Source organism: Paramisgurnus dabryanus, chromosome 12 (genome assembly GCF_030506205.2).
Source record: "Paramisgurnus dabryanus chromosome 12, PD_genome_1.1, whole genome shotgun sequence".
Lineage (NCBI taxonomy): Eukaryota > Metazoa > Chordata > Actinopteri > Cypriniformes > Cobitidae > Paramisgurnus > Paramisgurnus dabryanus.
In genome coordinates, this window is record NC_133348.1 from 3,775,799 (window position 1) to 3,801,374 (window position 25,576).

General features: G+C 38.8%; 1 protein-coding gene across 1 annotated transcript in view; it reads right to left on the reverse strand.

Moving 5' to 3' along the window:
• Positions 1 to 4,680: 4,680 nt before the first annotated feature.
• The window catches only part of rnf217 (ring finger protein 217), a 30,596-nt gene continuing 9,700 nt past the window's right edge, over positions 4,681 to 25,576 (reverse strand). The window contains exons 2-6 of the mRNA XM_065256220.2: positions 15,599 to 15,829; positions 15,357 to 15,521; positions 12,733 to 12,934; positions 7,485 to 7,556; positions 4,681 to 5,123 (exon numbers count right to left, since the gene is read on the reverse strand). Of these exons, the coding sequence (XP_065112292.2) occupies positions 5,044 to 5,123; positions 7,485 to 7,556; positions 12,733 to 12,934; positions 15,357 to 15,521; positions 15,599 to 15,829 (750 nt within the window). The 3' untranslated portion in view covers positions 4,681 to 5,043. The remainder of the gene's footprint in view (positions 5,124 to 7,484; positions 7,557 to 12,732; positions 12,935 to 15,356; positions 15,522 to 15,598; positions 15,830 to 25,576) is intronic.

Consider the following 25,576-nt stretch of genomic DNA (forward strand, 5'->3'; position numbering starts at 1 on the left):
GATTTTACAGTGTTCGTATTGAGCCGGTATCCTCTCGTGTTCTCTCCTCAAACCGGTAGAAACACTCAGAGTCGGCTCCTGTGTCGGCTTGCAGCCTCCGTTTTGGTGCTGAACGACTGCGCCAATATGGAAGGCCATAAGGTCAAAACGTCACAAAATAAGGTTTTGCCTTTCCTCCATCGCCTTTCAGTCGATGTTGCGGAGCATTGGCTGTCAGCCTCTCATTAGCTGTATTCCTGAAAACCTGTGTTTGGCTAGGCCCCCGTATAGCGCCCCCGTGAGGTGTCCTATGCGCGTATTTCCGTGGAGCTAATCTGCCACGTTGTCCCTTGCAGATCCCGCTCTGCTCTCTCTCTAGTATAAATATAGTTATGAGAGTCACGTCATAGACCTATGGGCTATTTTTCGCCACCCATTCGTACAATCTCCTCTGGGTTGGCTTCGCAGCGTCTCCTAGTTCCGCCCAGGCTGGATTCGCTTCCCAGTTTGCCTAGTTCACTATCGTGGGTTTAGGAACAAGTAGTGACCGGCCTTCTGCTGTAAGCCCAGGTTCCGCCTCTCGTAAAGTGAAGTCGGAAGGTTTTACGCAGGCACTGGAAGGGTCAGCTCCAGTGGCGCTTTGGTAGGGATTCCCAATTCGTCGGTCACGACGTGACGTCGTAGTGACCGACTGAAAGGGAACGTCTCGGTTACGTATGTAACCCTCGTTCCCTGAAGGAAGGGAACGGAGACGTCACGTCCCGTCGCCACAGTTGCTGTTCCACTGCTGAGTCGGCCGGCCCCTTTATTTTCCCGGCTTCTCAGCGAAAAAAGCTGATTTGATTACTGCACCTGCCTCTCATTATATACCCGCGCGGCTGGGCAGCGCAGCAGGTGCAAATAATCTGCATGCCAATTTCATTGGCCTTTTTAATAGCTTCTCGAAGTAGATTTGCCACCGCGGAGCGGTTCCCAATTCGTCGGTCACGACGTGACGTCTCCGTTCCCTTCCTTCAGGGAACGAGGGTTACATACGTAACCGAGACGTTTTTAGGTGTGTCCTTTTAAATGCAAATGAGCAGATCTCTGCACTAAATGGCAGTGCTGTGGTTGGATAGTGCAGATTAAGGGGCGGTATTATCCCCTTCTGACATCACAGGGGGAGCCAAATTTAAATGACCTATTTTTTCACATGCTTGCGGAAAATTGTTTACCAAAACTAAGTTACTGATTTGATATTTTTTACATTTTCTAGGTTCATAGAAGCCCAGTTATAGCACTTAAATATGGAAAAAGTCAGATTTTTCATGATATGTCACCTTTAAACTAACATAAAATATATTTTGACTCGACAAAAACATTTTTTTTGATTTTGTTTGGAGAACAACTAAAAAAACTACACTGTCAATAAAAAATGGTTCCTGGCTGTCACTGGGGATGTCCCCTAGTACCTCAGAGGTACATATTAGGCCCCTTGTTTAACCCTTATGGGTTGTTCAGGCCATTTTTTTTTGTCTTAATTTGGCCACAATTTTCTCTGTGTTTCAGCAAATGGAAAGATTTTTGGTGACAAATCTTATATTGACCCATATTTTGAGAAAATGCTTTAAAAAAAAAAAACCCTCAACAATATACAATGGGCAAATTAACTACCCTTTCAGGTTGTTCGTGTACAAAAAGCCACTAAATTAAACGGCTGTAAAAATTTATCAGAATATTTTTTCAATTTTTTTCATACATCTGTTAATCACCCTCAGGACTGATCAAAACTACCATATGCTTACAATATTTCCATGATTTTAACTCTTTAATTGCCAAGTTCATAAGTGGTGTCACTGATTTGATGACAAAAACACACAAAATTACAGATTTTCAATTTAAAAAGTGATTGTGGACTGGATTTTAAAACCTTTTTCACATTCTTGGGCTTGTCAAAGATTGGTAAAAACATTGGCTTTGATGCATTTTTAGTTTTTGTGCAGCATGAGTTTTTATTTTTTTCTCCCTAATTAGTTGTTTGTGGCTTTTTTTGCCCCATTGACTTCCATTATAACAACATTTTTTGATTGCAAAGCCATGACACCATATAGTCATGCATTCTTGATTGTTGCCGTTTTTCCTTTTGCTAAGATGTAAAATTTTAAATTTTTACTGTTGATCACCATGTGCCACCATTAACCCTTTAGTAGGCCTGTCCAAAAATAGAGCTTAATTTCTGGCTTGTACTTTGAGTTATATGGAGTATTTGTTTCCCCCAAAATCAGTGACACCACTTGACAATTAAAGAGTTAAAATCATGGAAATTTCGTAAACATTTGGTAGTTTAAAAAACAGATTTATGAAAAAAAAAAATCTGGTAAATTTTTACAGCCGTTTAATTTAGTGGCCTTTTTGTACACCATATTTTGATCTGTTATTCTGACTTACTCTAAATGAATCAAATGATGAGTTTGTGAAATAATAAAAGCTTCATTAGTGCAATTGAAATTACAGTGCCGTCATTTAAGCTATCATTCACATACATGCACCATGCAGGCTAAATATAAGCAAAAGTTGCATAAGCAAACACCAGAAGTTAAACTCAATTGAGACCAAATGTTGGCAGCTCTGTTTAATTCTTCATTAAATATCATAAAGACATACGTTTGCTGTCTGCAGGCCTAAATCGACTCTGTAACTCTGAAAATAAATGCCAGCAGCGATGTAACAATCAACAACGAACAGTAAAATACATAAAATGTGCATTTCGTCTTTAAAAACGTGAATGTAACACAGGTGTTATGCTATAGATTCAGACACATACTACAGTGAATTTTACGAATAAAATATTGCTGAAGAAATATTCATCAAATATTATAATGTCTTTGGAAATCGATCACAGCAGGAGTGCTATACGAAACGTTCAATCTCAATTGTAAAAGGCACCGTCTAGTGAAATAAAAAGTATACCACATTGGCACTCAAGCTTCAGCCTATCACCTGTCCTATAGTATTTCTGTGTGGAGTGTGTTTTTGTACTGTATACTGTACAGATAACTCAAGAGTGCACATTTGTGACTAAATTCTCCCTGAGAATAACATTGGCGTTCACTACCAGCCCAGGTGCATCTTTTTAAATGATTGTCTTATAAATCCAATTGATAACCACTTTAAAATGAGAACTGGCAACCGCTCACTATGTAGATTTTGTACTAAATGTATCAGACCAGCAGCACTAAGTTGTTTTATGCTTTAATACTCATTTTCTCGATCCTCCTGGTTGCTATGGTTACAACCGGCAGTGCTTTCTGGCTTTCCTCGAGACCAGCTTTTGTTTTAAGTATTAATGGCTAGCTTAAATCAAATCATCATGGGGCATGCAGTCCCATGGACTGAAAAGTGAGCTTTAGGGGTTGCCTTTCATTTAAATGTCATGTACTAAAGTGGAGTGAATATAGTTTGGTTATTCTTCAGCATCCTATATTTGTTGGCATGCTACAGTAATCGTTTATTTTTGTAACAAATGAACTAAACCCAACACATGGCTATATGATGGATATGAATCTATAACACTGTGCGATATTATAGCAGGTGTGCCTATTCGGCTACAACATGATAGTCTCAAGCATCATGCCGCTAAATGAACAAAGTGCCGCCCAGTGGCTACGTCTCAGTGTGCAAGGTTCAAATAATCTAGAGATAAAGGTCAAGCGTCCACCTTAAATTAGGACAAAACACATATTGTGACGAATCTTACAGTTCATTCAGGATAAACATTCAATGCATGTGCTGTGCATCATCCACATACTGCAGCAGGGTTCAAAAGAGACCAAAGTATGAAAATAAGCAAAGTCATGATGATTAAAGCAAACTGAGATTGTTTTGCTAATTTGTATTTATAGTAATCCCACAGAAGTTGGTTCCCTCAGACTTTTGGACGCCACTGTATATTCTGCATTTGGTTAGATGCGCAGATATCCATCAGTTCTGACAAAAAGGGGGGCTTGAATACTTTGCATGATTCAGTATTGTTTTGCATGGCAGAGATGACCTATATGTTGGTCATTGCCTTGCATCCTCCTGTAATTTTGGGTTTTCACAGTGCAGCAGACAGAAATGGGTTTTGTTGATCTTGTAAATTCCTGCGGATGTTGGCACAGTACACAGTTGATGGGAGAGAGAGATGGGTAAAGATGAATTCATCAAGCATTAAATGCTTACAGATTCTACCCAGTCTCACAAAGTTTCGTGATATAGTCACGTATTTTTTTGATTCTTTTTTCGTGCTATTATCACGAAATTTCGTGTTTTTTCGTGATCGTATAACGAATTCCTGTTTTCGTGTGATTATCACGTATTGGTTACTCAACTGCTTTTTCCTATTTTTAAACCATTGTCGCTTCGGTTTAGGGTTAGATTTGGTGCTTGCATTAGAATGCTTCTTTATATATTGGTTTATACTATTTTTTCTGATTTATTTTTTTATATGTCGCCTGGCGTTGGGGTTAGAGTTGGGTTTGGTTAGGGATGTCATTTTATGTAAATCTAACCCTAAACCGAAGCGACAATGGTAAGAAAATAGGACAAAACAGTTGAGTAACCAATACGTGATAATCACACGAAAACAGGAATTCGTTATACGATCACGAAAAAACACGAAATTTCGTGATAATAGCACGAAAAAAGAATCAAAAAAATACGTGACTATATAACAAAATTTTGTGAGACTGGGCTGTACAGATTATAACATCTGATGCATGTGGGGGAGTTACTCACTCATGTCACTGTCATTACAGAATGTGGAAAAAGTGACTATTTTTCAACAGGGTTTGGAATGACATGAGGGTGAATAAACGGCGATAAATATATCAAGTCCTACAGTCAACAGTTCAATTTTTAAAACGAACTGAATTGAAATCAGTTCCTGAACACAATCTCAAATCATGACGTCTTTGATCATCATGCCAACAATGTCACGCTTGCCCTCTGACAGGAGCAGGTCACCGTGGGATTGAGGATATTCAAGATGCAGCCAACAGGAAAACCTCACAATGTGATCGTTACAGCAGGTGACAAATGTCTGACTCAGCACAACCATCGGCCTGACCCCTGTGTGTTCTTCCTTCTCCTCTTACAGATGTAGTAGATAGGCAAAGCAAACAGGCCTGTGGAGGGATCAGCAGAACAACAGATTGAAAGCAACAATAAATCAGGCATGCAATCACGTTTGCCAAAATGAACAATAGTAATATTAAAAACATTATACTGACATGATACAGAAATAAGACTTTTATCTGTGTGGTTGCAAGTTTTAACTTTTGGTAACACTACAATAAGGTTGTTAATGTACTTGTAAACGCATTAGCTAATGTGAACTAACAATGAGCATTTATTAATCTTATTCATGTTAGCTTCAGTATTTGCTCATACATTTATGAATTGTTAAAGGAAAACACCACAGTTTTTCAATATTTTACTATGGTTTTACCTCAAATTAGACAAATGAATACATACCTATCTTTTTTCAATGCGTGCACTTAAAGGGATAGTTCGGCCAAGAATGATATTAAACCCATGATTTACTCACCCCCAAGCTGTCCCAGTTGCATATGTCCATCGTTTTTCAGACAAACACATTTTCGGATATTTTAGAAAATGTTTTAGATCTTTCAGTTGATTAAATGTAATGTTATGGGGTCCACGACCTTCAAGTCCAAAAAAAAGTGCGTCCACAAAATAAATCCAAACGGCTCCAGGATGATAAACAAAGGTTCTCTGAGGGTAATCCGCGCGGTGTTGTTGTAGAAATATCCATATTTAAAACTTTATTAACGAAAATAAATACCTTCCGGTAGCGCCGCCATCTTAGTCGCGTTCGCATTCAGGATGAGAGCTTACGCAGCCTACGGAGGCTTCTCTGCTGCTGCTCTGTGCCCCCGCCATCCGAATTTATCATACGTCACTAAGAAAAGTGCGTACACTACGCTAATACTCTCTCCTGAATACAGAGGAGTCTAAGATGGAGGCGCTACCGGAAGGTAGTTATTTACGTTAATAAAGTTTTAAATATGGATATTTCTACAACAACACTGCTCGGATTAGCCTCAGAAGACCTTTTTTTAACATCCTGGAGACGTTTGGATTTCTTTTGTGAAGGATGGACGCACTTTTTTGGGATTTGAAGGTCATGGACCCCGTAACTTCATTTAATTAACTGAAAGATCTAAAACATTTTCTAAAATATCCGAAAATGTGTTTGTCTGAAAAACGATGGACATATGCAACTCGGACAGCTTGGGGGCGAGTAAATCATGGGTTTAATATCATTTTTGGCCGAACTATCCCTTTAATCTTTGTACAGCGCGTCGTGAATGTGTTAGCATTTAGCTTAGCCCCATTCATTCCTTAGGATCCAAACAGGGATGAATTTAATTGGGACGTGCTAACACTACTATCATAATAACTTGCACGGCTGTAATGCTTGATTCGAATTGGCCAGATGTGACATTTTGCGATTTGTTATTCCCAGTTATTGCATGGCTCTCTAAAATGCTAGATTCTGATTGGCCAGTCATGACATTGCAATGTTCATTCTTTTGCGATAACTACCGCTTTTGACAGGTTTAGTTTAATATTACACTAAATTAAATATAAATATGTCTTCTAATAATAACATATCCGGGATAAATGATTAAACCAAATAGTGTGTTCGTGACATTTGAACGTCTTGTCGTGTCTTATCTTAAAACCGAAAGTAAATTACTTTTCCTCATGGAAGGTCTGTATTCATTAAAAATTAGTGAATAAAATATTTCAAATCAATATTTAAAACTCCTTACCTTACTAATGAGGTAAATATCTGTGTAATAAGCGGGATAATGTACAGGCAGCAGGTTGTTATCGTCAAATAAGCCCCTTCAGTGATACAAGACCCTCCGATTCACCCACTGTCAGGGCGTATTTCTGCGATATCAACCTGCTGCCTATACATTAAGCCTGACATAAAAACCGCTCTTAACTAATAACACACGGTAACCCAGATGCTGCCAATAATTTTGACGGGTACAGTAAATTACTATTAAAGGGGTAAATATCATGTATTTTTACAAAGATAAAAAGGAAAACTAGCAAAACATAAACAAAATTGTTTTTAAAAATTGAAAATAAATAATTATTAATAAATATTTTTATGCCAAGAATCATTAGAATATTAAGTAAAGATCATAAAGATATTTTTCACATTTATTTTAAATATATCAAAAATGTTTATATTAAAAATGTATTGCTAAAAACTTCATTTGGACAACTTTAAAGGCGATTTCCCCAATATTCCTGTTTTCTAAATAGTTGCTAATATATTGCTTATTCTAAAAAAAGCATACATCAATGAAAAGCTTATGTATTCAGCTATCAGATGATGTATAAATCTCAATTTCCAAAAATTGACTTAAGACTGGTTTTGTGGTCCAGGTTCACATTAATAAGCATTTTAAGATTCACATGTGAAGTGTAAAGACAATTCTTACCTATGACCAAAGCCAAAGCACCCACGATCACAACCAGGACGATAAGCACAGGAGCCACCAGCAGCTTACCCACTGTAGAGTCATCAAAAACAAACACAGTTCTTATCTACTACCAGACCACAGGGGAACTGAATGAAGTACATCGGTTCCCCTTCGAGGGAACTCGAGCTGCGTCGCCGAAGCTACGCTATGGGAACGCCCTCTGCGTGATTGCGTCTGAAGCACGTATGTCAAATCAGTCCAATGGTCAAGTGACACGTCATAGGCGGGTGACGTGGGAACCAGGAAGCTATAAAAAGAGCACCCAGCAAGCCAACTTCAGCTCTTTGTGCCTCAGCAAGCGAGTGTGTGTCATTATCATGTCTAAGTCCAAACAAAGTTTTAAAACAGAAACCTCAACCTTCGCGGCGCAACATGCCTTTCTTTCCTGATCTCCACAGCGAGCTGTCGAGATCATGGAAAGCTCCGTATTCAGCCCGTGTTCATACCCCTCACGCCACCATGTATTCCAACATTGTGGGGATGGGTGAGCACGGATATTTAACGATGCCCCGGGTGGAGCAGACGCTTGCGAGCTATCTCTCCCCCGCTGCGGCGTCATCATTAAAATCGCCCTCGCTTCCCACGAAACCGGTTAGGTTAACCTCATCTTTAGTGGGTAAAGCTTATAAGTCTGCAGGGCAGGCTGGGGCTTCACTGCATACCTTAGCTGTCTTACAGGCGTACCAAGCAGAACTGCTTAAAGATTTGGATACCGAGGCGGGGGGTACGTCTGATGTTTTTAAAGAGCTTCGTCGAGTCACTGATGTGTCACTCAGGGCGATTAAAGAAACTGCGAAAGCCGTGGGTAGATCGATGGGAGCTCTCGTAGCCACGGAACGCCATTTATGGCTTAATCGGTCTGAGCTTAAATCCTCAGATAGGGCTTTCCTCTTAGACGCGCCCGTTGCGCCCTCCGGTCTTTTCGGCGATGCCGTTAATACTGTCGTCGAGAGATTTACGGAGGCTCGTAAGCAGTCGGCGGCGTTCGAACGCTATCTCCCCCGCCGTGCTCTTGATTCTAGGGCTGCTGGGCGGGAGCAGCCATCGACATCATATAGAGCATCGCAAAAGCATAGTGTTGCCACTCGTGGTCCCCCTCAAAAAAACTGGGGTTCGGGCGGTCGCGCTCAGACATCATCCAAGCAGAAAACAGACCTGAGGGCTGTTATTATGGCGAGGAAGGCGTCGGCTAAAAAGAAGTCCTGAGGGACGTAGTGTCATATTTCCGAGGGCAGCCCCCAATCGGGGAGAGCCGGCAGTCACCTCACAACACGGTGCCCGTCTCTCCTCGATGCCCTCGGGATGCCAGTGTGTTAACCCCGCCGCAGTGTGTGTTTCGGGGCACAGCGGCTTCATATTCTTGTGTGCCTCGTGCGCGGGGCACGCAACACCTCTCTCCGAGGAGGGAGGCATTAATATCACCCAGGTTGAACCCTGCCAGTTTGGTTCAGGGCACCGGGAAAAGTTTAAGCAGTACACAAAAAGCCAGTCTCGAGAGGCTGGTCCCCCTTATAGAAAATTTGGCAGCGTGGAAACTCCTGCCAAACGTGTCTCAGTGGGTTCTGCAAATAATAGAAAAGGGCTACAAAATTCAGTTTTGCAACCAGCCACCCCAATTCAACGGCGTGTTATCTACCATAGTGGGTGCTGGGCAGACTCTAACAATGGAACAAGAAGTAAAAACTCTCTTGTGCAAGGAAGCCATAGAATGTGTTCCTCCTCACAACAGGGAGTCAGGGTTTTACAGCCGCTATTTCATAGTTCCAAAGAAAGACGGGGGGTTACGTCCGATTTTAGATCTACGTCATCTGAACCGGTCTGTTGCAAAACTAAAGTTCAAGATGTTAACTATAAAGCAGATCGTCACACAAATCAGATCCGAGGACTGGTTTGTGACGATAGATCTAAAAGACGCGTATTTTCACATATCTATCCTCCCGCAACACAGGAGATTCCTGAGGTTCGCCTTCGGGGGCGTGGCTTACCAATATCGGGTTCTCCCTTTCGGTCTATCTCTGTCACCCCGTACATTTACAAAGTGCATGGATGCAGCGCTGGCTCCATTACGACTCCGGGGCATCCGTGTCTTAAACTACATAGACGATTGGCTAATTTTAGCCCAATCAGAGAGTATGGCAGCGCAGCATCGAGATGCTGTGCTGACCCACATGAGAGAACTGGGGTTAAGGCTAAATGCAAAGAAAAGCATGCTCTCTCCAGTACAGAGGACAGCTTTTCTTGGCGTTATATGGGATTCAACGACAATGCAGGCACATCTGTCCCCTGCTCGTGTGGAATCCATTTTTTTTGGCTGTAGGCAGAGTGAAGTTAGGCCAGTCACACACTGTAAAACAATTTCAGAGGTTGTTGGGGCTCATGGCAGCAGCGTCCAATGTGATACCCCTTGGGCTGCTTCACATGAGACCGCTACAGTGGTGGCTCAAAACCAAAGGGTTTTCCCCGAGGGGCAACCCGTTCCGTCTGATCAAGGTCACGCGCAGATGTCTTCGTGCCTTAGATCTTTGGAAGAGACCATGGTTTCTCTCCCAAGGACTGATGTTGGGGGCTCAGTTCCGTCGAGTTACGCTGACAACGGATGCTTCCCTCACAGGCTGGGGAGCAACTATGGGGAGCCATCTGGCTCATGGATTATGGGGGGCCAGACAGCTCAGCTGGCACATAAATTGCCTAGAGATGATGGCAGTGTTCTACGCCCTGAGATGTTTCATCCCTCACCTGCGGGGCCATCACGTGTTAGTCCGGACAGACAACACGTCGGTAGTCGCGTACATCAACCACCAGGGGGGTTTGCGTTCACGCCCTTTGTACAAATTGGCGCGGCATATCCTTCTGTGGACACAGGGGAAGTTGCTGTCCCTCAGAGCAGTGTACATTCCCGGGTGTCTGAATCAGGGAGCAGACGTCCTGTCGAGACAGGGGCTGAGGCCCGGGGAGTGGAGGCTCCACCCTCAGGTGGTGGAGTCCATCTGGACGAGATTTTACCAGGCGGAAGTGGATCTGTTTGCGTCCAGAGAGACGACACACTGTCCGCTATGGTTTTCTCTCACACATCCAGCACCGCTGGGTCTGGATGCCATGGTTCAGCCATGGCCGAGGCTACGGCTGTACGCTTTTCCCCCGATCGCTCTGCTCCCGGGAGTTCTGGAAAGGGTTCGTCGCAACAACGTCCGCTTGTTGTTGGTTGCCCCACTCTGGCCGAACCGAATATGGTTCTCGGACCTGGTGTCCCTCCTCGACGGCTCACCTTGGGAAATACCCGTCAGGAGGGATCTCCTCTCTCTGGCGGGTGGCTCGATTCTTCACCCCCGCCCAGAGTTATGGAAACTGTGGGTCTGGCCACTGAGGGGGCCAGACTCATAGAATCTGGTCTCTCAGCTGAGGCTGCTGAGACCATTCTTCACTCCAGAGCTCCCTCCACGAGGAAGCTTTATGCCTTTAAATGGAGAGTCTTTACTTCCTGGTGCAGCAAACACCTGCATGACCCTGTGAACTGCCCAATTGGTACAGTCTTGGAGTTTCTGCAGGAAAAGTTCACCGCAGGGTTATCTCCTTCTACACTGAAGGTGTATGTGGCGGCCATCTCGGCTTACCATGTTCCTTTGGTCGGACAATCCCTTGGGAGAGACCCGCTGGTGGTTCGCTTCCTTCGTGGCACTCGGAGGCTGAGGCCTGTAGTCCGACCCAGGGTCCCAGCTTGGGACCTGGCCGTTGTGCTGGAAGGTCTGTCCATGGCTCCGTTTGAGCCCATTGAGACCGTTCCAGTCAAGTTTGTGGCACTTAAGACAGTACTTCTGTTGGCAGTCACTTCTCTGAGGAGAGTGGGTGACCTTCAGGCCCTGTCGGTTTCCCCTACGTGCCTTGAATTCGCACCGGGGATGGTTAAGGCTTTCTTGTACCCAAGGCCCAGCTATGTGCCTAAGGTACCGACTAATGTGCCACGACCTGTCGTACTTCAGGCCCTCTGTCCTCCCCCATTTAGGGATAGGAATCAGGAAAAGCTTAACTTGGTGTGTCCAGTGCGAGCACTGGATGCCTATGTTCACAGATCTTCTTTGTGGAGGAGGTCTGAGCAACTGTTTGTGTGCTTTGGCTCGCCCAAGAAAGGCCTGCCGGCGACCAAGCAGACACTCAGTAAGTGGATAGTTGAGACTATCTCTCTGGCTTATGAGACCACTGGACGGCCTTCACCTATCGCCGTCAGGGCTCATTCTACCCGGGGTATGGCAGCCTCTAAGGCCTTGTGGCTAGGGGCTTCAATGCAGGATGTCTGTGATGCGGCAGGCTGGTCCTCTCCGCTCACATTCGTTCGGTTTTACGAGTTAGATGTTGGTGCTACGCCTGGAGCCCAGGTGCTCATGTCTTAAGCTGTGCGCGTTTTTACACACAGACAGGCATTTGGTAGTATGGTGTTTTGGTACATCGTTCCCATAGCGTAGCTTCGGCGACGCAGCTCGAGTTCCCTCGAAGGGGAACGTCTCGGGTTACGAATGTAACCATTGTTCCCCGAGAAGGGAACGAGACGCTGCGTCTCCCTGCCATACTCCCTGCATCCCTGTCTCGCCTTGCTTCGGCACAATTTAGCTGAAGTTGGCTTGCTGGGTGCTCTTTTTATAGCTTCCTGGTTCCCACGTCACCCGCCTATGACGTGTCACTTGACCATTGGACTGATTTGACATACGTGCTTCAGACGCAATCACGCAGAGGGCGTTCCCATAGCGTAGCTTCGGCGACGCAGCGTCTCGTTCCCTTCTCGGGGAACAATGGTTACATTCGTAACCCGAGACGTTTTCTCAGTAAGCCAGTTGGTGAAAGCGAACCCATTGACTTGTGGACCAAACGCTGTGTTTTATGGATGGGTGAGTGTAATACTACGGTTCGCTGCTCTGCCCTGAGGACACTTCACAAACATATACGCCAGTGATTAAGAGAGATATGCCAACTGAAGGCAGATCAGTGCCGCCTTAGGATGGTCTGAAATGTCCAAACAGTACTTTTATCTTCTCTAGCTGTGCCATGACAATATTACTTAAGATCAAATCAGACAAAACTGAACTTATATTTCTATTCAAGCAGAATTCTGAGCTTGAAGTCTAGATTAAATTTGACGAGAGAAGGGGTGTCACCGAATTAATAAACAATGATCAAAATCTCAATTTAGTTCAAGATGTGTTTTGTTCATACTCACTACAAACGGAGCCTCGGACCAGCCGTCGCAGATGGGGTTTCTCCGGCAGGTAGCGGTATTTGCATCCAAACACACTCAGGTTGGAGGTGTGGTCTCCAAAGAAGCGCAGGTGCCTGTACTTTTCTCCACATCGGTAACAAAAATTTGTGTTACACTGCGTGCAGGTCATGTGATCACAGCCTTCTGTCTTTTGAATGTGGATCTGTGGGTAAAGATAGTACTTAAGTTATGGTTACTTACCACATAATATCTCTGGTTGTTAAATCATGGTTTTGCCAATGGTAATCAATAAACCAAAAAAAAAATCACCCCTCAATTTTAAAACGCATGTCTACAAATTCCATTATCGATTAGTTGGTCTGTGACGTCACATGCTCCCTCTCCAATGTCCGACAGCTCGGACAGGCATTCGCTTCATACAGCGCGAGCTGTGCGATTATGATTAAAGTCAGGCATGTTTTCTTCAAACAGTACAAGCTGCACGTTTATCAGGCGCTGCTTCTTTTCACCGCGCAACCAGTTTGGGTAATAGCAAGGCAGCGTTGCCAGGTTCTCTGCCTTTTGGCAAAGTTCTGAATTAAGCTGTTTCTGAAAGTTGATGTTATCTCAGTATTGCAGATTAACATAAAAATTCATCAGGAATTTTTTTTTTAAATGAAAAGCGCAGTTGAATTTAGCGACATTGGTTTTCTTGATTTATTTTTCAGCCTGCGAGGTTTTAAACATTCGTTTCTTAAATTCAAACTAGACATACCCAATTTATGAAAAAGAAAAACTGAAGCCAAAATGTTATTTGCAAATTTTAAACTCTGTGTATGTTTTGATAATCGTTCTGAATCTGAACTCTAACAAAATTCCTTCACAAAAATGCAATTATTTCAGCTTTTTGCAAAAAAAAAAATATTTTTAAAGAAAAATACTCATATTTAAGAGTTCATAAGCTGAATATATATATATATATATATATATATATATATATATATATATATATATATATAATAAATAAATATATATATATATAATAAATAAATATATAATATATATATATATATATATATAAATAAATAAATAAATAAATAAATAAATAAATAAATAAATAAATAAATAAATAAATAAATAAATAAATATATATAAATATATATAAAAATAAATAAATAAATAAATAAATAAATAAATAAATAAATAAATAAATAAATAAATAAATAAATAAATAAATAAATATATATATATATATATATATATATATATATATATATATATAAATATATATATATATAATATAATAAATATATAATAAATATATATATAGATATAGATAGATAGATAGATAGATAATAAATATATATATATAATAAATATATATATATATATATATATATATATATATATATATATATAGATAGATAGATAGATGGAATGAATTTTTTTTCCCATTTTGTTTGTTTATTGTTCGTTTGAAAGCAGAGGGTCTGTTCTTTCATTTTATATATTTGTATGTTTATATATTTTTAGAAGAAAGTTTTCATGGAAGGCATTTTGTGAAAAACACAAAAAAAAATTCTGGTGGGGAACTTTTAAAAAAATGGCTGGCGGGGAATGAGTTAAGATTGTTAGGTGATTTAATAGTGAAAGTTGAATGTGTATATACCCAATACAGGCAATAATATATGTAAATAAATGAATTAATAAATTCAAAGGTGCAGGAAATCAGTCACAATAAGGTGTGCCCCCCCCCCTAAGAAATTAAAATGCCGCCCCAGTTATGCCATCCTGGTGCCGGGCCTGATGTTAGCTAATGCATTTACTAATGTTAACAAATTCAACCTTATTAAAAAAGTGGTACTGTTAAATTTTATTTTAAGTATATTTAAATATTCAGCTGGAAACCATGACAATAATACTGATTAGCATTGTGAGTAACCTCTTTTCAAAATTGACCATAATGGACCGTTATAATATTACTTTTCCACTTCTTGTTTCCTTTTCAGTAAAAGCAGAGAGAAAGTGTGGCAGATTTACTTAAATCTGAGCCTTATTTTCAATTATCGAAAGCCTAGAGCTTACAAAATGATGACACAATGATCATGAGCTGAGAAACTGCATTTTAAGAGGAGAAAGAACTCAATGAAAATATTTTTGCTTTGCCCTCAGGTATCTGCTTCAGGTATGCACACTATGCCAAGCATTCGAGCTTCAATTTCTCCAAAAAAGCACGTGCGTGGATGGAAAAATAGTACTGCCTCACAGAAACGCCTGACACACAGACGTTTATAAAGAACAAACGCTTCTGATATTATTTGGTGAAGGAGAAAAGAGCCTTTAAAATGGGCCTCATGTAAAATTCATGTCATTCAAAATCACTTTGCCCACAGCTCAGTCTTAAGATTTCCTGGAATGCCATGTTTTCAAAGGTCGTAATTAAGCCCGGAGTATTGTCTGTTTTTTACGCGTATGCGAAAGTGCACAGCCGAACGCATGTGTGCATAAAAAATGCCTTTAGAATTAAACAGGAGGAAAATTAAAGAAAAACACACAATAAACACGTGTTTTCTTTAACATCCCAGATGACAATGAACATAGTGACTACTTTTTCTGAACCTGGTTTTAAGCATATTTGTGTATACCTTGCAGCGTGGGCACTTCTGAGCGTTTCTCTGCCCGTGTTCGATGACGCTGGCCCAGTGACGCAACAGTTTATCTCCTTTCCTGTAGTCTCGACACTTCAGACCTTCGTGCCAAGGTGCGTGGCATTTAAAACACCAGACAAACTGGCACTCTGTGCACTGAATCTGTGAAGATATTTAAAAAATATGTTTAGCAAATGCCCTTTCCAGTGACACGTCAAACCACATTAAAGGTGTCTGACCTTATACTTGTGTTCGGCCTTGGTGGATGTCTGTTGGCCGTGTCCCTTTAGTGATGTAAACAGGTTACAATGCGGGCAGGGTTTAGTGCTCGAGTCCAGTAAGCTCAGCTCCAGAAAGTACTTGTATTTTGAAAGCTCCTCACTGGTCAGGTTTGAAACCACCAAGCTCTCCTCCAAAAAACCACTGCATTCTGTGATGGGACACACCAAATGTGCCCGACCTGCGTGAACCTCAAAAGAAACACAAATCATAATGAATACATGGAATTGAAAAATGGTTACACTTTTATCCTACTAACTATATATTTGGACTGGGCATATAGATGAATCTAGATTAATCTCATACAAAATAAAAGTAATTTTTTGCAAACATATGAGTTTGTGCTGTGTGTAATTATTATGTATATATTAATACACACGCATTCATGTATGTATTTAAGAAACATTAACAATATTTTTATAAATTCTATATTATATATAAAAAGACTATATATAAATAAAACATTTCTTAAATGTATATATATTTATATTAGGGCCGGGACTTTAACGCGTTAATTAAGATTAATTAATTACACAAAAAATAACGCGTTAAACATTTTTAACGCATTTTAATCGCACTTATTTTTGCACCGCGGAACATTTCTCATTGGATGAGTTTCGGCGGACCGATTATACTGGAGCACCAACTAGCGTTCATGACTTCAGACAAAGAGTATAGAAGCCCAAGAGACAAAACTCAATAGAACGCTCCATAGCAACAGTTGCCCCCATGACGGACTGAAAACTGAAGGAAAACGCAGAAAAATAATGAGAGTCAATGGCACTGAACCAACTTAACATAACAAAAACTTGGCATAACTTATTTTTTTTCTGGTCGTCATATCTAAATACGAAAACAACGTGGTTATGCATGGCCTAATTATCCTTAGGAAAATAGTATTTTGGGACAAAATATTACTATAAAAGTACGATAAGACTACTATAGAAATACTATAGCGGCTCTAGGATATTATAGAGGTATTACAGAACATAACATACTTCTGTGATGTTCTAATACCTCTATAATATTTTAAAGCTGCTATAGTATTTCTATAGTAGTCTTATCGTACTTCTATAGTATGTCCCAAATTACTATAGTATTCCTATAAGATTACTATACTATTTTGTCCCAAAATATTATAAGATTCCTATAGTACTTTTTCGTAAGAGTATGTCCCCCACCGAATCGGCTTCATTAGCCTCCCACTTACGGTTTGCAAAGACACAATTATAAAATTACTGCAAACCTTTAATCTATCAATATTTATGTTCTATTATGCATTTTCCTTGTTATATGAATAACAGAAATTCATGAAATAATATATAGGCAGACACACAGTAATAAGATATTTATTCAAATGTTGATTTTGAAATGAGTGAACATCACCATATATATGATTTGGAAAAATAAATAAATAAAATTATAAATGAACATTTCTTAAGAGTTAATCTTTTACATAGAATATCACAAAAATATTAACAAGTTTTTTCAACATCTTCAGTGAAATTACACATAGTGAACGTTTAATGGCAAGAACAAAAACAATCTGTGAATGTCCTATTACAGGCAGAAAGTTGTGAGGCTCGCTAACGATTTCAACAGCTTTCAGTCCATAATGGCGGCCGTGGCTCCGCAGCGCCATCTACAGACTGTTACCCATAACACAACAGAGTTTCGCCTCTTGGGCTTCTATACTCTTTGGTATCATCTCAATGCAGCTAGCGTGGACGTTAGCCCGACTCCGGGTACAACAACTTGGTTGAACAAAAATAAACAAACAATATTTTGTTGCTTAAGCTTATGTATTCAGTCATTATTCATGGTATACTAAAAATCCATGTGAAAAAATAACTTCTCAATGTTCTCAGGTCAAATATTTATGTGTGATTAATTTCGATTAATTTATTACAAAGCCTCCAATTAATTAGATTAATTTTTTTAATCGAGTCCCGGCCCTAATATATATATATATATATATATATATATATATATATATATATATATATATATATATATATATATATATATATATATTAGGGCCGGGACTCGATTAAAAAAATTAATCTAATTAATTAGAGGCTTTGTAATTAATTAATCTAAATTAATCGCATTTTAATCTCATATAAATATTTGACCTGAGAACATTAAGAAGTAATTTTTACATGGATTTTTATGAATAATGACTGAATACATAAGCTTAACAAAATATTGTTTATTTTTGTTCAACCATGTCGTTGTACCCGGAGTCGGGCTAATGTCCACCCTAGCTGCTGTATGTTTTGCATTGAGATTATACTTGAGGCTCGATGTGCTGCGGTGATATGTGAATTCCTTGTTCCATATCTTACACACAACCATGCTCTTATCGACGCTTACCAGTGATGCGCGGGTCAATGTATAAACAACCCGCCCGCAACTCGGACCGCAACGAAAAATATATATATATTATACCCGACCCGCTTCCTGGCCCGCATTTCTTAAAGTAGTTTGTTTAATATTGCAGGGTTCGGGACTTCTCAGGTTTTGACTGTCTGTGTTCTGGTACCTATGTGCGCGGATGCCCCACCTCGCGTATAAAAACAACAAAACATAATATACTATATATAAAATATATAAAAATGTGCATAATATATTTTTTAAGTTGCACATCGTTTATAGGTTTCTTAAGTGGGATTCGGATGTGAAAAGCGCTGCATAATGTACGCGCCTTTAGTGTTACCATTGAAACTTAACTAAATTAAAAAAAATAAGAGGTGATATATAGCTTTAGCCTACATAAATGCTTATTGCTTTAATGTTGCGAGTTCCTCTTCAGCTTTTCTTGCTGTTATGTTTATAATAGTTCATTGTTCAGAGTTCATATTGATGATCTTATAGTCAATTTAAAAATGTTCTTACAAACTGACTCTATTCGTTTAACTTTTTTCCTTTACCTGCCGTCGCTGTTCTCTGTGCGTGTCCTCCGTCAAAGTAGCCTATTAAAATTAATATGAAGTTGATTTTTAAAAGTCTTAAGCACACCGCAAATCAAACGTGCTGCTACAGTATGCTCTAAATGCGCGTGTAAATTTAACTTCTGGGCACTGCCAGGCTGATTTTTTGAAAAGTAAGTGATATAGGCTACTCACTGCATGTTTTGGCATTCGGTAGCATATGCATCAATGAGATGCACGGTGTTGCTTTTAATGTTCTTTTTAATTTATATTCACAAAACCTAACAACAAAACATTGTTTATAATTACGAGACAAATTATTTGAAACGAAATTCGTTTTAAAGTAGCAAACAAAACTTAAATTAAACTCGTAATAAACTAATTAAATTGAAACAAAACAACATTACAACAATATTTAAACCCAACAATACTCAAACATTAACATATAACAGACATTAGGATACATGTTAAAATAATCTGTAGTTTGTTGGTAGATGTTTATTGGGCAAAACCTCCGTTGCAAACCTCCATTTACCAGAATAAATCATTTTTACTTTGAAATTGATGCGTTGTCACGTTAAAATCAGCTGTTCGTTTAGGTTCCGTCTACTTTTATTTACACTGCATCACAACCCCGGAGTTCTCGAACTAAAACAGGGTCTGCAGCATTTACGAATGACTCTATTAATAAGTGCGATTAAAATGCGTTAAAATGTTTAACGCGTTATTTTTTGTGTAATTAATTAATCTTAATTAACGCGTTAAAGTCCCGGCCCTAATATATATATATATATACAGTCTTGTTCAAAATAATAGCAGTACAATGTGACTAACCAGAATAATCAAGGTTTTTAGTATATTTTTTATTGCTACGTGGCAAACAAGTAAACAGTAGTTTTGATCATCGCTCTGAATCTGACCTCTAACAAAAGTCCTTCACAAAAATGCAATTATCTCAGCTTTTTGCTCAAAATGTTGTCTTTTTGAAGAAACCTACCCATATTTGAGAGATGATAAAAGATAGGATGAAACTTTTTTTTGAAAGTTCCCTTCATTTTCTATAGGCCTATTGTATGTTTATATATTTAAAGAAGAACATTTTCTGGAAGGCAACTTTTGTAAAATCATAAAAAAATGCTGCTGGCTGGCAACTTAAAAAAACGCTGGTGTGGAAAGAGTTAAATTCTTGCCTGGCTACCAAATCCACACAACAGTGATCCATACTCAATGTCATCCCTCATCTTTTGGAGATTTTTTTATTTTCCGCAAGGTATTTGTTCCAGAGATCAGTTTAGTTAGCAAGACCAGACCTGAAGTTAACTTTGGACCAGGTTCGTAACCGTGGCAACACGCGCGCATCTGATGAAACCAGTTAGTAGAATGTTTGGTGAGGGACCATCTTAATAAAGTGTTAGCAGATATTTAACAGATAGTCTGTTAATGCAGTAATGATTGTTGGTTGACAAGAAGTAAATAAAGTGTTACAGAATAAATCCAAAAATTTAAATTTTGTCATCTGTATCCTGTGTATACCTCTGCATGATGGATTAATGTTTTGCAATCGTTGCTTAGAAAACAAACAGCTTGAATGATATTCCAAGTATCATTCCTCAGAACAAAGAACGAACATTTAATGACGTCAATACTGACCAAATTATTTTTGGGTGACTGTTCCTTGACTAACATTCATGCAACCAGATAACAATATTGCAGTAATAATAATAATAATACACCATTAACCTTTCAAATGACTGTATGTGCACATAAGCAGTCAATTATGTAATCCACCTTGGTTAAAAATAAGTTAAATCCTTAAGGAAAACACCACCGTTTTTCAATATTTTACTCTGTTCTTACTTCAACTTAGATGAATTAATACATACATATCTTTTTTCAGTGCGTGCACTTTTAATCTTTGTACAGCACTTCTTGAATGTGTTAGCATTTAGCCTAGCCCCATTCATTCCTATGGCTCCAAACAAAAGTTTTATTTTGTGCCACCATACTTACTCGTGTAACTACTCATGTAACAGTCTTTAAATAGGGAAAACATGGAAGTGTTTGGGGGCTTCTAAATCCATCCCTGTTTGGAGCCATAGGAATGAATGGGGCTAGGCTAAATGCTAACACATTCACAAAACGCTGAACAAAGATTAAGTGCACACATTAAAAAAGATAGGTATGTATTAATTCATCTAAGTTGAGGTAAGAACATAGTAAAATATTGAAAAATGGTGGTGTTTTCCTTTAAGCATTAAGTGTTATGTGTGGCGAGGCATTCAGTACTCTTGGATAATGTAAACGGACAGCTAATGCAGATATGATCTGTGTACACAACCAACTGAAATAGCCACAGTACAAGCAGTACCTGAGGTACTTACAAGGTAATGCTTAACATGACCAAACAATCAGAGAGGCAACATGTGACCAAGCAACCTCAGCAGGTAGAAGTCAACCATTGAGACTCTTTTGCACAGGCTGAATGTGGTATGATTTGTGCACACTAACCTTTCTCAGTCTCTTAGGAGTCTCATGGATCAATAAGCTCCATGTTGTTCTTACTGTTGACACAGCAGCAAGGGAACTGTTTATTATAACTATAAAAAACTCGACTTTCAGGGCCTGTGTTGCACCTCCCCTGCGAGAGGATTACGTGCTCCACTGTTTCTGGTTTTCCCACCTAGCTTCTGTTGACCCCCTTTGGGAAGAAAGGATTATCAAGCACTTTCATCCAGAGAGCAAATCTACTCTCATCCCTGCTATGTTTATGAAAGACTATCAACCAACAGCATTTCGGCTACGTTTATACAATAGCAACGTACTCAAAAGTAAAACATTTCACATGCACAACAACGCTATCAAAAAGATTCATGCTAATCTGCACATGCGACTAAAAACGCTTTATTACATGTGCCAGGCCAGTAGATGGCGATGTTACTTTGTAAGTAAACACTACATGTCAGTGCACATTCGTATTCTTCTACAGAGCGATAAATACAAACAATCAGAACAGCGAAAGCATTGAGCATTTTTGTTCCGACGGACAATAGCTGCGTTTCCATTACCCTTTAAATTGCGCAAATTGACACTGCGAATATATTGCAAAAAAGTTTTTAAGCTCGCATGAGGTGGTGAGTTTTTCGCAAAGCTGCCATGGAAACATTTTCAGGTCACCTGATGCAAGTAAGTCACATAATTATTATTTTAAGATGATGCGGTATGTAAAACGTCCCAGAAACACCTCAATACGTGTCTGCTCCCAAGTATAAGAGGCTTTCCTTGCCAATAATGTTTGAATAACAATTATCACTTTTAATTAAAAACACATCTCTTTTAATTAAAAGAATGTACTATAACCTCCAATAAACACCTATACGTTGCCGCTCTTAGTTATAAGGGGCTTTCCATGGCATTAATATTTGGATAATACTCTTACGTCTCCTTTGGTTAAAAATAATGCTTAGTGTGGTGGATGTGATATTAGTCAACATGATGTTTGGAATGACTTATTGCGAGAGGAAAAACAAAGTTTTAGCCGCATATCATGTATTAATAAAGTCATTTTGCAAAAGTTTTTTGTCGACATTTAGAAGATACGCTAAAGTTTTGCGCAAATCTGCAATTGAAACACAGCTATAGACCAATTTCGTGTTTGCAAACAGAGATGACGTTTTTTGTGGGCGGAGCCAAACTGGTTGCAGAAAGTGACTGCTCCGCAGTAGGGTTGTGAAGTGTTTTAGCATTAAACCGTGATTTTTATGGATCCGGTGTTCTGTCGAAGTCTGATTCCTTTATGTTTCCCTTTAGTGCAATGTTTCTTATAGCGTTTTAATGACGTTACGTTTATTTTTTTAGATAGATAAAAAGTTTAAATGGCTTGGCTACTGATATGCATGTATGTAATGTATATGTATTGTTCTTTTTTGCTAAATCAATTATTTTTACAGTCTGAATCGCTAAAGTACATATAAAAGCAATACTATCATGTATTATATATAATAGCGTTTATTAAATATTTCATAATTTCCTGTTTTCTATTATTTCTTCCTTATATTTATCTTACGTGTTTGTTCTAAAACTATTATAAAAGTATTATGTTTAAACATACATTAAAAAGGCCTGTTTATATATTAATAACACTTTACATCATGTGTGTGTGTGTGTGCTATATTTATATATTTATTAAGTATGTAAACATAATAATTTTAAAACAAACAGGAAGAAGACATAAGCTAAGATAAGGAAATAAAAAGAAATAATAGAAAACGAAAAATTTTGATATTATTGCTTTTTCAGTATAAAAAAAACATTTATTCTGAATAAATTATAATTGTAACGTGATAAAAACGCTATAAGAAACACATGGAGGGAACAGACTTCGACAGGACACCGGACATTCTCTCTACTTATTTTCTATTCTAATTATTAAAAGATTTTCAGATGATTTCCTCGCTCCATTCTGTCCGTTTAAGGGCTTATTGTAATCATAAAACACCTACTTTTATCTTCTAATGATGTCTTCGACGATGGTATTATAGAGCTGCAACTAACGACTATTTCTTCTGTCGACTAATCTAGCGATTATTTTTCAGATTAGTCGACTAGTCTAACGACTATTTTTTATTATTAATACAGTGTTCTTTTTTTGATTAGCTATTTAATCTGTTGGATAATCTGTTTTCTACTCTCTGTCTGATCTGACAGTTATTGTTTGTTTTATTGTAGTTTAACACAACTGAATGCTATTTTCACATATTATCTGTTCTGTTGTCAGATATATAGGGGCCGTTTCCCAGACAGGGATTAGACTAGTCCTAGACTAAAATAAATATAAGAGCTGTCCAAACTGAAAACATCTTGCACTGACATATCTTAAAATACACCAGTGCCCTTGGTTTGGCCTCAAAATGCACACAAGTAATGTTTTTAGTAAGGCATGTTTGTTTAAACTAATTATATTTCCTAATTAAACTAAGGTCTAGTCCTGGCTTAAGCTAATGGAAACCACCCAGGGCCGGAGTGGGACTCATTTTCAGCCCTGGAGTTTCATGACTTAGACCGGCCCACTTTAGTTCATGATTGACTATATTAAAATAATACAGTTAAATCCTCAGTAGCCTATACATAAGTGTGCAATAGTGAACTGTTTTCTGCATCTTTGCAATTCATTGTATTTTTTTAAATAGATAATTTCCAAATCAATGCAAATAGCAGTAAACAATGATTTTTGCTCTAATCTTGCAGCCCTAAGATAAGGTATTTTTATATTATTCAATTAAACATATTCAAAAGCTACTAAAAGGGAACAAATGTGTTTGTGTTTTCCCCTATATTCTATTTTTAAAAAATGGTGGGTCTTGAGATTACCTGTTGGGTTGAAAAACTCCTGATATACAATACACAAGCAAGATTTATCAAGTATGCAGAGGAACAGGAGGAAAAATAAAAAATCCTTATCTTAATTTTTAGTACTTGGATCATGTACATTGCCAAATACCTTGTGTCATAAAAGAACAAATATTGAATGGACTTGTTTTACTTAAGAAAACATTATATTCATATGAAACGTTTTAAATAAACTGATGAGTTTTGCATCAAATAAGTTTTTGTTATCAAAAGACGATGAATAATATAACTATTCATAGGTCATTCATTATTTGTCTCATTTTCATTTAAGTGGCCGTTCGTATCAGGTCGCGCATCTAGACGCGCGGCAAACGCCCTCAAATACAGACGCATCTGAATCTAAACTCGTGTTCACAGGCGAGCGCTTTGAAAAGCAACCCGTGCGTCTTGCGCTAACATTTTTAAAGCCGGCAAATTACGCGAGTGGGGCTGAATAAGTGCTGGCAACATCAACCTTCAACCCGGTGGCATGACAACTCACAATTCGGCGCAAATTAAACAATTGCCATTACACAGAGTTACTACAGAAGGCATGCGCGGGCATAGGAGAGAGAGCTCGCGCACAAGCACATAACCTGTTTGTGTGGGAAAACACTGCTAATCTTTCATGATAAACTCGAATCAGTCGTCTTCTCTGCCAGTAACATCTGACGTTTACGTGAAAATGCAAGTACAAAACACAGCCAACTTTTAATTCTTTCATTCAGTGTCATGTATGAGAGGCGCTGTCTAGGGGCTTCACGCAGAGAAAGAGAGAGAGCGCGTGCGCACAAGAGAGGCACCACCGAGCGCGCACAACAATAAATGAAGCCGTTTTAAATGAAAATAAAAATGTAACATTAAATGTTGCGGCCATTGTTGATTTTGTGGCGCACACAAACAAATCAATGTATGGATAACACTGCCAGGAGCAGAAGCCGCCATTACGCGAAATGAATGTAAACACTGACGCGTCGACGCATTTTACGCATGTCGACGTATTTACATAGTCGACGTAATCGATGACGTCGACGCGTCGTTGCAGCACTATATTCTATAAAAATGAAAGCCATCTTTTTTGGCATTCTTATTCTGACACTTAACAGCACAACAAGACATTTTCTAGTGAGTTATCTTGCTCTTTTCACTCGTGTCTAATTCATTTCCACTCTTTTTCTGCAACCGCAGTGCGCGCGCAGCTTGCAGTGACGTAACTGTGACGTCTACTCTAAATTGGTCTATTGAGGTAGGTTTATTATTACTACAAGTAACCCTTGTAGTCTTGTCTCAAATGAATATAATAATATATAACTCTTAATATACAATATAACCGAAGTGGAGATGCATAACGATTAATCGTGATTAATCTATAGCAGAATAAAAGTTTTTGTCATATATGTGTGTAAACTGTGTATAATAACTTTGTATAGACAAATGCACACACATGCATGGATTTATTTAAGAAATGTTTACATACATAAATACTTAATATATAAATATATATTTTTTCTTAAAATTATAGACGGTTTCAGCAGTAACAACATAAACAAGCGTCTGTCGTGGTCCGCACGTAACGTCCGGTAAACTCTGCTAAGAATAAATAACAACAAAGTTATTTAA